Source organism: Lathyrus oleraceus, chromosome 5, assembly GCF_024323335.1.
Source record: "Lathyrus oleraceus cultivar Zhongwan6 chromosome 5, CAAS_Psat_ZW6_1.0, whole genome shotgun sequence".
Taxonomy (NCBI): Eukaryota; Viridiplantae; Streptophyta; class Magnoliopsida; order Fabales; family Fabaceae; genus Lathyrus; species Lathyrus oleraceus.
The window spans coordinates 559,369,907-559,385,467 of NC_066583.1; the positions used below are offsets into that span (position 1 = coordinate 559,369,907).

Sequence of the window (15,561 nt, forward strand, 5' to 3'; positions counted from 1 at the left end):
GGTTACCACTACTTTTTTGACAGAACCCCGTTCTTCAAAGCTTTTATTCGGTTGAATCCTCGTTGCAAAGTCTTGTACAAAAACCCCCAAATCAATCCTTGATCTTGGAGGAAAAACCCTAACCGGTTTTATCAATGAAACCCCCCAAATAATACTCAACCCAATTTGATTACAATAATCATAAATTAGACTATATCAATATAATATGTATGACACTTAACAAAAATGATTATGTGTAATTGTTGAATGTATGAAGAGAAATATTGAAGATGATGAGAAAATTCTTTGTATGTTCTTGGTTACAATATTGAGAAATGATGCATGAATGCATATTTATATGTATGGGCATTAGAAAATAGCAAACCCAACAAATTTTTAGTAAAAATTACAAGTTTAGTAAAATAGAACATAATGTATTGAGTCCAAACAAGTATGAGTCAATACATCATCCTGGGAGTCGATACATAAACTCCAGGAGTTTATACAATTAAGGCAGAGCCAATGACTTGCCAAAACCTTCAGTTGGAGTCGACTTTAAACACGGACGAGTCGACTCATTCACGTTGTTTTTCGACCCACACACTCATATTTATCGATACATTTAAGGCAAAATCTTTATTTTTAAAACTCATGATATATGTATCGATCCACATGCTTGATGTATCGACCCATATGCTTGTTTTTCATAAAAAATAAATTCCTTCACTATGTATCGACCCATAGACTTGATGTATCAATCGATAGACTTGTTTTTCCTGAAAAATCATAATTTTGACATGTAATGACTTATCAAACTTGATTTTAAGTGTCCTATCATGATAATGCACATATATATACATATACAACAAGATCCAATGCACACAAATACTAAGTGTTCTAGTTTTGATATCAATCAAAACATATCTAATAGGCCGATGCACTCACAAACGTGTCAAAACAGTAACGATTTAAGGAAAGATTGAAGGTAGAAAACCGACTCCTCCATGATTCAAGGAGGAAGGAGTCCTTCCTTTCCACATTTCTAATGAGGGAAGTGTTAAACACTCTATATACCAAACCTAAGTAGCCTTTATAAACACTTTAGTCATAGGATTCTTATGATTGAGAAAGGAATTCCCACTTTTTCAAAAAAAAAAAACTACGTACAAAACTTCTGCCAACTTTACGTAAATCAGCTTTAAACACAATCCGACACCCCATCGCACGAACACTCCTTATTAATTTTGTTTAAGCAAATACACATAGCAAACAACCACTTATTAACTAGTTACTACCATATTAATTTGCTCTCCCTTTTTCTTCGGCCCTAGTTTTCTCTTTTTCTTCATCCACTAAAGAAGAGTAGTTTTAGTGTTAATTTTTGATCCAAAATCGCTCATCTTCTTTTGTTTTTATTTAAATAAATGATTTCACATATATTTTTAGTTTTTTCTTCGTGATTTTGTCTTCTTTGTGCGACGTTGTATTTGTCATAGTTTTATTGTAGCGTTACTTTATTTTTCCGTCTTGTTGCGGTGTTTGTTCAATTCATGACAAATTAGTTTCGACTCACATATTCAATCAATCATTTTGACGTCGTAAACACTACAGACTCAGAGACATAAGTATTATGAATATTTTAATTTTATCATATCTACACTTTGCCATATTTGTAATATTTTTTTATATGGTATTAACATGAATGCCGAGAGTTTGTTTGCAGATTATTTTTTTTAGTTTATAATCATTTTAAATTTATATTATTGAATTTATTCTATCAATTTGAATAAATGTACGTGTTTTTTAGTAAAAAAAAAACTAGTTACTGCAATAAAAAGTGAAAAGTTCTATCAGTAAAAAAAAGCGCCATGACATGACGGCTAAGACATGGGTGTGATGAAATGAAGTGTGCGATTGTCGAGATTCGAGTGTGGTACACCGCGAAGCACTGGATCTCCGGGGCGTAACATCTTCTGAACTCGATCACCGAACTCTCACTGCACTGCACTCAACTGCACTTCCCTTCTCTCTCTGATTCTCATTCCATGGATCTCTGCTAAACATTCTACAGATCCAACATGGCCAACTTCCTCGCCCAGTTCCAAACCATCAAGAACTCTACCGATCGCCTCGTCATTTCAGGTACTTCATTTCTTCCCTCTGCAACCTTAGATCCGATCTCGTTTTTTTCACGATCTATCTCTCGGTTACGAATATACAATGTTATTTAGGGCTTTTAGTTCAATTCAATTCCACTGCAATGTCATGAATAACCGTGTTACATAGGCTATAACTCTCAGTGATCTAGATATGTGTGTATGTGAGCGTGTATGTGGTGTTCTTCTATTGATACTTGATTGAAATGATTGTCAGTGGAGGATGTGAGTGATTTGTGGCCAACTGTCAAGCCTGCTTTTGAAGCGCGGTTGCCGTTCAAGAGAGCGAGTTTGAATAACAAGGCGAGGAACCCTGTATTGGTTGAGAAGTTGTCGGCGGAGTTCATATTAACTACAGATTCAAGGCTTCGTAGCCGGTTCCCTCAGGAGCAGTTGCTGTTCTGGTTTCGAGAGCCGTATGCAACTGTCGTGCTTGTTACCTGTGAGGTAAGTAACATGTATTCCTGTTGATTACTTTTTTTGGATTCTTGCAGAAGGTTGTAATTTTTTGATAACTTCTGAGGTCACATGGGGAGATCCTCTATGACTCTTGGCACAGTTTATTGCTTTTTGCTACAATGTAATTCATTTACTTCTTATGGATGCTTTGATATATAACGAAACAATGTTAATTTTTGTGTAACTGTAAAGACCAGAAACATAGCTAAATATGATTAGCTCCTATGAAGTGAAATATGACCACTCTTTAAAGTGAGAGCTAACTTAAGAGGAGTCAGATTCAATTAAATATAGTGCAAAGCATAATGACCGGTGACTATTGTTAAATAGCAGCTATAGTGGTGCTAGTGGCTATAGTGACACTATAGAGCTATAGTATAGCGGGATTTGAAAAAAAACGCTATTGTTCAGCGCTATGTTGTTTAGTACAAAATTTTGTCAAATAGTGGCTATAACACTCTTGCCTAGTGGAATTTAAGCAAACCACTATTTTCTGCTATCTGCAATTGAATTAAGTGTAATCACAATACATTTCATAGAAAAATTTGAAGTGTCTGAACCCAATTTATTAGTATCTCTATTATAGATGCATTCTTGGGCTAGCACATAACTTGTAGGCTTTAAGGAGGACTAGTTACTTGCATAGTATCATTGCCTTTTTAGCACTCGGTAATGGGAGAGGGAGTTATTGTCATGCTTGTCCAAGCTTTAAATATAAGATCTTTAAGGTGAGAGGGCATATAATAAGGGGAAACCTCATTTTTGTAGTATTTACAACCACGATAGTTACTTTAATGAACCCATTTTAGTTTGTAAGATTTTTTCTAAGTTTGTAAGATTTGTAATTGTTGTTGGACACAAAGAGTACATTTTAAATGCTACTACCTCCATTTCAAAATGACAGTCATTTAAGGTTTTTGCACGCAGATTAAGGAATGTAATAATATTATCATATGACATTACACTTGTACTAAATTAACTCTATTAATGTGTTGGAAATAATGTACATATAGTAATAATCAAAGGACATAAATTGGAAAAATAGTAATCATTTTACATTGAAAAGTGAGAATGATAGTCATTTTGAAACAAATTTTATTTGTTAAAACGACAGTCATTTTGTAACGGAGGGAGTATTTAGGTTAGCTATCTTCTAGGTTGTGGGGAAAATCAATACTGATTTTTGCTCCTTTTTTTGGGGGATTCTGCAAATGCTGGAATAGTAATTATTGGTAATATGATGATAAAATCCACCACAAGGATCTTTATTTCATGCTGTTGATCAAGAATCCTATTGTCGATTTGCCATATTCTAGCAAAAGTTCTATGCTGAGCTTTAGACCATTTGGGAAAAAAAAAATCTAAATCATCAATTATTGTTTCTTTTATAATTTTTGGTTTATAATTTTTTCATTGCTTCTGTTGCAGAATCTATTATGTAGTATAACTCTTATTTTCACTTCCCAGGATCTTGATGAGTTTAAAACCATCCTTAAACCACGCTTGAAACTAATTGTCCAGAATGATGAAAGGGAATGGTTTATTGTATTTGTATCTAAAGCTCATCCAGCTAATGACCAGGCAAACAAAATGGCAAAGAAAGTATATGCTAAACTTGAAGTTGATTTTAGCTCCAGAAAAAGAGAAAGGTAAACATGCTAAACAGGACTTGTGACAACTGTACTCTCCCTACCCAACATAAATTAGAACAACTTCTTGGTTGACAATTTTTCCAAATTATTTTTGTCTGTAGTTTTTGTTAACATTTGTTTAGACATTACAGAATACAGTTAATGTACTTTTCTTTTGAGCAAGAATACACTCGATGTATAACAATCTTAACAATCATTTATTTGCATACCATTCTCATTATTATAACTTATTGGGAAAAACCCAAGTCCCATATTGATTAAAGATATAATCCACAAAGGTTTTATATAGAGTGACACCCCTCACCTTACAAGCCGGTTTTTAAACTGGTTTTGTAGGGATGAGTTGGGTCAAACTTTAATTCTATCATGGTATTACGAGCCTATCGATTCAGGCCCAAAAAAAAGTGCTGGGCGCAAGGGGGTGTATTGGAAAAACCAAGTCTCACATATCGATAATTCGGACCACCCACTGTTTATATCCATGCACCAAGTCCAATAGTGCTGGGCGTGAATGGGTGTATTGGAAAAAACTCAAGTCCCGCATTGGTTAAAGATAGAGCCCACAAAGGGTTTATATAGAGTGACATTCCTCACCTCACAAGCCGGTTTTTAAGCTGGTTTTGTAGGAATGAGTTGGGACAAACTCTAATTCTATCATAACTCGACGTGCCAATAAATAGTAGAAAGTTGTTTCTTGAAAAAAGAAAGTTAGGAAAGAAAAACCAGAGGTAATATCTGAGATCTATTAAAGAAAGTGTAACAGTCTGTAACAGATAAAAGGCTAACTGCAACAGCTATATCACAATAATATCATTTGCAGAAATATATCAACATAACAGAGACTGATCTAACTAGCTCTAACAGCTAACTGGTGCCAAAGCACATTAACAAAACAGAGACTACACATACATTGTAAGTTTAGTTTTATGGGTTAATCTCATTATTGCTTTCAGTGGGATCATTCTTCCATTGTTGAGTCCTTCACTCAACATAAAGGAAAATCCATAAATACTCTGGAATCAACTGTCATCTGTTAATAATACATTTGAGCGGTTGTGAATTAGAAAAAAAAAAGAGAAACGGTAAGAAGTGATTGTTACCAGAAATACTTATCACTTACAAGTAAACAAAGAGTAGCTATTCATATTTTTCCTTTTCATTAGTTCCAAGGTACTCGTATAGCTGTAAGACTGACGATGTTGTATGGGACGGGGTTCATTAGTTCCAAGGTACTCGTATAGCTGTAAGACTGGCGATGTTGTATGGGACGGGGTTGTTGGGCGGTAAAAACCAATACGCGAATAAAATGAGCATCGCGGAGACGAAGATATTGCGTTGGATGTGTGATAAGACTTAGATAAGATAGAATTAGTATAAATGACAACATTAGAGAGGTAGAGTTGAGGTAGCACCTACAGTAAAAAAAGATGGTGTAAACTCGGCTTATATTTGATAAAACCTTATTTTCTTCCCTTTTGATGCTTTTGACACTGTAATCCTTGTTTAGATGCTGCAAATATGATATGCATTTCCCTGAAGCTAATTTTTGGGAAGATCTAGAATCAAAAATAATGGAATGCATCAGAAATACACTGGATAGGCGTGTACAGTTTTATGAAGATGAGATACGGAAGCTCAGTGAACAGCGTCTCATGCCAGTCTGGAACTTCTGTAATTTTTTCATTTTGAAGGTTCATCCTTTTCTTATGAGTTGTGGACTTGAGAGTACGATAAATTGTTCTGAAAGCCCAACCTTTGTTTATTAATTTTCCTTTTCTACTCATTCTTGGAGATTGTGTCTTTTCATAACAAATTTGTATTCTGTACTCAGGAAAGTTTGGCTTTTATGTTTGAAATGGCGCATCTTCATGAAGATGCCTTACGGGAATATGATGAACTAGAACTCTGCTATCTTGAAACAGGTTCACAATGGTTAATTTTCTTCTCTGTTGTTATAGTCAAGATCTAGATGATGTTTAGATTCACAGTAAAGTGATTTAGCCCCCTTTACGGAACATTAGGTAGTGTTAGCAGACTGATCTTAAACAATGAAAATTGGTCCAAAATATGATGGGTTTCTTGCAGTTAACATGACTGGAAAGAAAAGAGAATTTGGTGGGGCAGACCATGGGGATGATCAGGCAGCAATTGTTAATCCAGGAAACAAAGCATTGACGCAGATTGTCCAAGAGGATTCGTTTAGGGAGTTTGAGTTCAGACAGTATCTGTTTGCCTGTCAATCAAAGGTTTGCCCTAGCTAAAGCACTTATAAGTTATTTTACATGAAACATGTTTCATATGTTAACAACGTAGTTGTAAAGAAAATTTGATTGATGTATCTCATGTCCTCTTTGTTGTTTGTTAACTTGAATGCAAACTTGTAGAATTTATGATCTAAGATGGATTTTACAGATCTGCTGAATTTGACCTCTTGCATTAAATCTAAATTCATTCAAAATAGTATGCATAAAATATTTTATGTCTTTGGTAAGTCATTTGTTTTTTTCATTGTTTCTGCATTCCACTGTTCAAGCGCTTTATATAAAGTTTAAGTCAGGACAGTCTGCAACATTTTTTATACTAAGATACTGTTGAATTCCTTTAAAGTTTTTTTCTCATTTATTCTTTTTGTTCAGTAAAAATTGGATGTTAATCATTTCATCTGAAATTTGGATGTTAATCATTTCATCTGAAATTTGGATGAATCTTTGTTTATGCACAAACAGTATTGTATTTAACCATGTAAAAATGCTGTATAATGAGTTTTTTCTGTTTGTATTTGAGAATATAACAACACAAACTTCATTATTTAAATATGAGACCATGACCATCTGTCGGATAACCAGTGTATTTCATACGTACTAAAGTGTGCTTTTCTGACCATTTCAAAGGAATATATTATTAGGAGATTGAAAGCTCCCATGTTTGCTATGTGAGATCTTAAATTGTAATGTCTTGGATTCTTTGAAAACTATGTAAATGAGTTCTCATTGACAGTTTGAGTTTGTGCTGCTATTCAAAGGAATGCTTAGTCAGATCCTTGTGACATTCAGCAACTACTTATTTACTAAGTCTCCTATGATTTAGTACTTTACTGTCATTTTGCAGCTCTTATTCAAGCTAAATCGACCTATTGAGGTAGCATCACGAGGTTATTCGTTCATATTAAGCTTCTCAAAATCCTTGGCATTGAACGAGGTATTTTATTGTGTTGTTACCTATTCCTAAATTCGTTCAATCTGAACTGTGTTATCTTTTGTTTGTCCGACATTGACTTCTATATACTGTTTCTTCTCAGCGTATTCTTCCTTTTTGTATGCGTGAAGTCTGGGTGATAACTGCTTGCTTGGCTTTAATTGAAGCAACCACTTCCAACTATAGTGATGGACTTGTGGCACCTGACGCAGAGAAGGAGTTCTTTTGTCTTCTTGGTGACCTATATTCTTTAGCCAGAGTCAAGGTGAAATGCTTGTCTCATGAAATCATTAAAGAGACAGTGTATCTATTTTAGTTTGATGATGGCTTAAATCCACCACTGAGTTGTAAATGGAGTTGAATCAAAGACATCATTTTTCTCCTTTTTTTCCTTCCATATTTTGTTTGCTTGGATTATTACTGAATATATTGATATTATGTGCCATACCAATGTTAACTAATGTTGCTTTATGATTTTTACATATATTGGCAGTTCATGAGGCTAGCGTATTTAATTGGGTATGGTACTGATATAGAAAGAAGTCCTGTCAACAGGTACACTTTCATACCTGGAAATCAAATATATTCTGCATTTTCATAATCTGATCAATTTTGATTCCTTTCATGAATCTTGTAGTTCAGCCAGTTACATCATGTTTGGTTTTATTCTCCTTGTTTGATAGTTTTTTCTTCTCGTTCGAGCAGTGCTTCCCTCAGCTTGCTACCTTGGCCTAAGCCAGCTGTTTGGCCTTCAGTCCCTGCTGATGCATCAGCAGAGGTGCTTGAGAAAGAAAAGGTAACATATTATTATAACTTGTATGGCATCACCGAATTTCCCCCCTACCCAACTGCCCAACTGATGTTTTTAAGTTTTAGGGTATATTTGGATTGGTGGTATGGGATGGAATTGAGTGGTAACTAATGAGATTCCATTGTTTGGATTTGTAAATAATGGATGGAATGGAACATGATGGAATCCATTCCATCAAATTCCATTTAAATTTCTATTTTTTGTTCCATCCAATTTGCGGTGTATGTGATGGAATGAGACATTTAAAATAAAATAACAAAACAATGGAGTGGAATCTATATTCCATTCCGTCATGTTCCATTCTGCTCCGTTCCGTTATGTTCCATTCCGCTCCGCTCCGTTATGTTCCATCAATCCAAACATAGCCTTAAACAAAAGAATGTTCATACCTGTATAGTGTTTTTCTAACGCCTTCTGTTAAATATTTCAGTTGAATGTTACAAGTGAGCGTATAAGCAATGGATGATATAGTTATCCCATCTGGAGATGAAATAAATAATACTATATAAGTTATAATTTATGACGATCATTGTATTTCTTTTTACTAACTGACCTGCCTGGCCTTCATCTGTTAGCAAAACAATTTTCATCAATGCGTTGGAGAATACATCACAGCTAACAAATTGTTGAAATTTGAAATTGAAAGATTCTTTCCTTAAAAATCCTTACATCTCGCCCCAGCCAAAGTCACCAAAGAACGTCATACCTATCTATCTAGTCATGAAAATGCTTCAATTTCGCTCTTTTCACAAAATATATTTCACTTAATAGTTGATTATTGGTTGGAGGCTCTTGGCCATTTCTTTATACCCTTTATAAAGCATTTTACTTAAATTAACAAGAGAGGAAAAAGTTCTTGTTGCTCTTCATAGAATTTGAAGCTTACTTTAAAAGAGGAAGATAATTTTTATGCATATGGAACCGGTTGGACACATATTGTATGTTTCAGTATTAGTATTGTTTTAATTTCTCCTCTGGGTTTTATCCATTATATACTTAGCTAACATTATGTGGTTATATCTCGGCAGTTGATTCTTCAAACAACTCCTAGAATCAAGCACTTTGGTATCCAGAGGAAACCCCTGCCCCTTGAACCAACTGTGCTACTACGAGAGGCTAACAGACGGAGGGCTTCACTTTCCGCTGGAAATGTGTTTGAAATGTTTGACAGTCGCCAGGGTCCAATGGAAGGGTAATGAAATGCTATATACTGTTCCAGATGGAATCATTTACAGTAAACTGTTCTAAAGTCTTATAATTTCTGTTTCAATTTGGGTTTTTATCAATCTGATTTATATGCTGACAGATCAGGTTTTGATTCACCCACCAAGATGTCACCACAAAAAGTACTCTCGAATTCGATGACACGCACTAATTCTTCTCCGGGAAATTTTGATAGCTCAATTGGCCGACCTATGAGGCTTGCTGAGATATATATTGCTGCCGAACATGCTTTGAAGCAAACAATTTCTAATCTTGCGATGTTAAAATCATTATCATCATCCGAGGAGTTTGAGGTATCATCATGGGATGATATCCATGCCTTTGATTGTGCGCTTTATCATTTTTCTCCCTTATGAGTACATATTGACTTGTAACTGATTGTAGTGTTCTTTGTGTTCGTTTCTTGTTATGGGCAGAAAAAATATCTAGAGCTAACTAAAGGTGCTGCTGACAATTACCACCGTTCCTGGTGGAAAAGACATGGAGTTGTCCTTGATGGTGAGATAGCTGCTGTTGCCTTTAAACATGGACATTTTGACCAAGCTGCAAAGTCATATGAGAAGGTTTGTGCACTGTATAATGGGGAAGGATGGCAGGAATTGTTGGCAGAGGTCCTTCCCATTCTAGCAGAGTGTCAAAATATTCTCAATGATCAAGCTGGCTACTTGCTATCATGTGTGCGGCTACTTTCTCTTGAAGATGGATTATTTTTGACGAAGGAGCGTCAAGCTTTTCAAGCAGAATTGATTCGTCTTGCTCATAGTGAAATGAAAGACCCTGTACCTCTTGATGTATCATCCTTAATTACATTTTCTGGAAATCCTGGACCTCCATTAGAGTTATGTGACAGGGATCCTGGTATCCTTTCAGTAACTGTCTGTAGTGGTTTTCCAGATGATATAACTCTTGATTCAATCAGTCTTACATTAATGGCAACATATAATGCAGACGAAGGTGTAAAGGTATTTGTTGGGTGTTATTTGTCTAAGATCAATAGTTGCACGGGAAATTTATGGCTTGTAATTATTTTTTCCCTGAATAACTCAACTTTTTTTATTTTGTTAGGCATTGAAGAGTTCTACAACTATTGTGTTACACCCTGGTCGGAATACTATTACCTTGGATCTACCACCTCAGAAACCAGGATCATATGTTCTTGGAGTTCTTACTGGGCAGATTGGGCAGTTGAGGTTTAGATCTCATGGTGTTTCAAAACTTGGTCCTGCAGAGAGTGATGATGTTATGAGTTATGAAAAGCCAGCTAAACCTATTTTGAAGGTAACCTCTATTCTAGCACTATGAAAAGGAATGTGATGATTCAATAGAAGATATGGAGTCTGTTCATATGAACATCTTTTCCTCTTGATCCTTCCTATTTAACTTTAACTTTCTTTAGGATTTTGGTAAACATATTCTATCATTTGTTTTCATTAGTGCTTTTCATCTTTTGTATTGTTATAAATTTCAATCTGAACCCTTTGAAGAGTAATGTCATGTTCTTGCTCACAAATAATTCTTCTGTTCTTCCCACTTTTAGTTCAGTTCTATTTTATTCTTCTATGCTTCAGTTTTTATTACTCTATACTTTAGGTTCTTTAACTATTAAGTATGACGATCTCTTTAATTTTGTGTATTAGTCAATTTTTGAGTATTTATGTTTACTTTATACACTTATTTATAGTCTTTGCAATGGCGGCTATCCCACTTTCCGCTATGGTATTTTAAGGGTTAGGTGCTATGCAACGCTATCCGAGATTAACAACATAGGTTAATGTCAAATATCTAAGACTGTCTTATCTATTTTTAGGTTTCCAAACCTAGAGCACTTGTGGATCTTGATGCTGCTGTTTCATCTGCTTTGTTAATAAATGAACATCAATGGGTTGGTATTTTAGTTCGGCCGTTAAATTACTCCCTCAAGGCTGCTGTCTTGCATATTGATACTGGTCCAGGATTGGAGATTGAAGAGACAAACATAGTTGAGATGGAAAGCTATGCTGGTGTATCAGAGAATGATGAGGATGAGGCGCAGAAAGATGGTGCTCAGGTAGAATCTTTGAATTCTGAGAAAAAGTTTGAACGATCAACTCTTCATGATGGTAAAATAGTGTTTCCGAATTGGGCAAGCGACACTCCTTCTATACTCTGGGTTCTAATTCGTGCCATCAGTGACACACTCAACAGAGGATCATCTTCAGGTTGTGACAGTGATAGAAAATCTTGATGGTATTCAAGTCATTTATACTAAACCTTGTGTACTTATTTATTTTTGTTGTTCTTTTCAGTCACAACAAGGAGAGAGAGTATTGTAGATGGAATGAGAACAATAGCTCTGAAACTTGAATTTGGAGCATTTCACAATCAAATATTTGAAAGGTTTTTCCATTTCCATCATTCTTATATGTTAATTATCATATCGATACATCTTTGAAGCTCCCCACATCTCGTTTTTACTTAATGTTTCTTCTTCTGCCATTAGGTACTTAATAATATTTTACCTTGTTATCCAGGACCCTAGCAGTGCATTTTACACATCCTCTCTATGTGAGGACACATGTTACTGATAAATGCAATGATGGTACCTTGCTTCTGCAGGTATGGGTCCTTATTTACATATGAAAGACCTATGATCACTCTTTCATGAGAAACTTTTTTTGACTGGGTTTCCTTATTTACATATGAAAGAACTATGATCACTCTTTCATGAGGAACTTTTTTTGACTGATTCAATTTGTAAATCTGAAAGGAGTTTTCATATCCCTCACAATCATAAGAAACAAAATGTATTTTCAGCATTGAGTTTTACACGCCTTTATGCAATCTTTTATGTATTATTTTATTTCTTTTGGTTGATAAGCATCCACTGTTTCATGTGACTTCTAGGTAATACTTCACTCTGAAATAAAGGCTACATTGACCATATACGATGCTTGGCTTGATCTTCAAAACGGATTTGTTCATTCTGGACAAACTGAGGGTAGACCCACTTCAAGCTTCTTCCCACTAATTATATCTCCCACTTCCAAAGCAGGAATTTTGTTTAGTATCTTCCTAGACAAGACAACTGCAGAAGGTAATTGCATTTGGCCAGAGATCAGTGAAACAATGTTATTGTTGCTTTTTAATATAGCACCAAATAATTTGACCAGTGCCCCTAAATATCACCGTACGCAAAATTCAGGAATTGGTTATCACAATAATATCCTAGCGGGTCTTTACATTTAACTGGAAGTGCATTTCTATAATTCTATCCTTTTTCATAGGTTTCCTGTTAGTTGACTTGTTCTTATTCAAGTTTAATGATTTGAAACCAGCTGTTGCTGTCAATATTTTGTCTAAATGTTTTTCCTGTCAAAGTTACCAATTTCTTATCAAACTTTCTGAGTGTTTAAACTGATATGAATATAGCTAAGAATTTATGGCTTTTTCTAAGTTGACAACCTTAGTCATAGCCAATTTGCCCATGGCACAGCTTGTTCATATACAACTATTTACCTGTGAATATAATTATAGCATGATTTTTGGCTTTCTGCTATTAATAGGTGGGTTTGATTTTTTAATATAAATAAATTGCAGAAGATAAGAAGTAACCAGAAAGCATGCTAAATATCAAATATGGAATTTCTGCTATTTACCTTGTTCCAATATAACTATTTACCTGTGAAATAATTATAGCATGATTTTTGGCTTTCTGCTATTAATATGCGGGTTTGATTTTGTTTATATAAATAAATTGCAGAAGACATGAAGCAACCAGAAAGCATACTAAATATCAAATATGGAATTTCTGGTGATAGAACAATTGGAGCCCATCCTCCATTTATAAATGAATCTACTGGAGTTGATGGTGCTAGACAGGAGCTGATCTTCAAGAGTGTAATTATTTTGCAAAGGCCTGTGCTTGATCCATGCCTAGCCGTTGGTTTTCTTCCTCTCCCTTCAGATGGCCTGAGAGTTGGACAACTAATTAAGATGCAATGGAGGGTGGAAAGGTTGAAGGATTTGAATGAGAAAGAAATTTCTGAACAGAATGTAAGTAAACAGATAGAAGAATGTTTGCCACTTCATCATTTTTATGGTATCTTAGACTCATTTCTATTGTGGATTTTGAACTTCCAACTTCAACTACTTTATTTGCATAATTTTATTTCTAATTTATCGTCGAAGTGAACATAGTCACTTCCTTTTGGTGCCCCTCCGTAGGATCTAACTGAGGGACACTTAAACAATCTTGGACGGTGAATATTTGTCCGCATTCTTTTTATTTGTTTGGGAATAAATTTAGTGGACAGAAAGTAGAGGTTTTCATTTCTTTGGAAAAGAGAGGATTGCTTAGGTGAAAGCAATTCATTTTTTCGTATTTGTTTGCGAAACAACTGAGCCAAAGACGATAATAGAAAGTAATTTCTCTTTGCTGGGGGACAACAAATATTGAAAGAAAGAAAATTTGTATGGATCTTTCATTGGAAGGTCCTTGTGTGATCGATTTAGTTTGTCTATCATGATAATCATTCTTTTTGCTGTTGGATCTTTCCCTAATTTTCTTAAGTTTTCCATATAGTAACAAATTTCTTGCTTCCTTTTTGTTCTTTAAAATTTTTATTCATCCAACTCTTCCCAAACAGTAAAGCATACATGATTATTCTTCTAGAATGATGTCAACATATTGACTTCTCTCTTATTTTCTTTGGCGAAATAGGAAAAAGATTAGTTAAATATCTGGTTTCTGAAGAGTTGTTTCAGTCCTGAATCAAGATTAGTGTTGGACAAGTATTGTGCAATTCTTGTTTACTATTCCTGTATTCTGTTTGACGCTATAATTGTTTCAAAATTTGATAGGATGAGGTGCTGTATGAGGTAAATGCAAATTCTGGAAATTGGATGATCGCTGGAAGGAAAAGAGGGCATGTATCTCTCTCCAAAAATCAAGGTATATCCATATAGAACATAATTTGCATCAGGATATTTTCTGCAGGAACTACCTGCAATATGCTAATGCTTTTATTGGTATTTGAATTTCTTTCTTATCATGATAGGTGCAAGGATAATTATCACAGTATTATGCATGCCTCTGGTGGCTGGTTATGTGCGTCCTCCACTACTTGGGCTGCCGGAAATCGACGAGGCAAATATAAGGTGCAAACCTTCTGGGCCACATCTAGTTTGTGTTTTGCCACCAACACTCAGCTCATCCTTCTGCATTCCAGTTAATTCATGATCTTACACGATGTTTCTACTCAAAGCTTGATTGAGATTGTTCCATAGGAAGTTTGAATTTTTTTTCTAGTTTCATTAAGAAATAGTAAAGTGTAATCTTCAACTTATTGTTACATTAAAAATCTCTTTAGTTAGATCTGTGTTTCTTAAGTACTCTGAATCAGTGTGTTGGCACCCTGGTTTATCATGTACAGTGGAATTTTGTGCTCTTGTACGATAGATACAGAAACCATATCACTATTGTCTCGTTATATAGAAACCATATATCATTATAAATGATAAAAATTAGTTGGAAATCGTAAACATTTGTGAGTATTACATTATTCTTTAAACTTGTAAATAATTACCGCATAATAATGATTTTTCTATGTCAGCAATCATTCGACTTATATAGTTTTATTTCCGAACAAAGTTGCTGACAGGCTTTCGTAATTTTTTCTTCAGAGATCTCAGAATCACAAGATTAGTGAAAAAATGAGAAAATTGAGTATGGAGAGGGAGAAAGAGTGAGGGAGAGAATTGTAATTAGAGTGAGTAATTGAGGGTGAGAATTATCTTTAACATTGACAACAATACCTTTAAGATATTTATATGTTAACAAGTGGGTTGAAATATAAGTAATTAAGTCACAATAATAGAAAATAGAAAATCTCGTATCACTAATTGATTATACTGGATCTGTAACTGATTACAACTGCTACAAAAATAAATTCAATACAGTTGTGACCGGTTATGGTAATCGGTTATGCCCACGATGAACTTATATTTTTTAGCTCATAAGTGAATTTTGCCTAGCTGTAACTGATTACACCCCCCGTGATAACTAGTTAGAGCACTTGAATTATCAGTTTTTATTTAACACATCACC

At 34.7% G+C, this 15,561-nt stretch overlaps 1 protein-coding gene across 1 annotated transcript; it reads left to right on the forward strand.

The window, feature by feature from the left end:
• Positions 1-1,847: 1,847 nt before the first annotated feature.
• On the forward strand, positions 1,848-14,996 carry LOC127086392 (trafficking protein particle complex II-specific subunit 130 homolog). The gene is made up of 21 exons (XM_051027152.1): positions 1,848-2,121; positions 2,353-2,582; positions 4,062-4,243; positions 5,754-5,937; positions 6,078-6,168; positions 6,332-6,492; positions 7,355-7,444; positions 7,545-7,706; positions 7,935-7,996; positions 8,147-8,237; positions 9,281-9,444; positions 9,559-9,769; positions 9,893-10,438; positions 10,542-10,754; positions 11,284-11,674; positions 11,762-11,852; positions 11,987-12,071; positions 12,360-12,549; positions 13,216-13,508; positions 14,316-14,406; positions 14,513-14,996. The coding sequence occupies exons 1-21, from the start codon at positions 2,058-2,060 to the stop codon at positions 14,692-14,694; spliced, it is 3,774 nt and encodes a 1,257-aa protein (XP_050883109.1). The 5' UTR covers positions 1,848-2,057; the 3' UTR covers positions 14,695-14,996.
• Positions 14,997-15,561: the final 565 nt, after the last annotated feature.

What these genes read in the sequence shown, in the direction of transcription:
- LOC127086392 (XM_051027152.1), top strand. Translation starts at nt 2,058, where the DNA reads ATGGCCAACTTCCTCGCCCAGTTCCAAACCATCAAGAACTCTACCGAT. An exon ending in TCGTGCTTGTTACCTGTGAG is followed by an intron (nt 2,583 to 4,061) that starts GTAAGTAACATG and finishes TTCACTTCCCAG; the next exon opens with GATCTTGATGAGTTTAAAAC. An exon ending in GAAAGAAGTCCTGTCAACAG is followed by an intron (nt 7,997 to 8,146) that starts GTACACTTTCAT and finishes TCGTTCGAGCAG; the next exon opens with TGCTTCCCTCAGCTTGCTAC.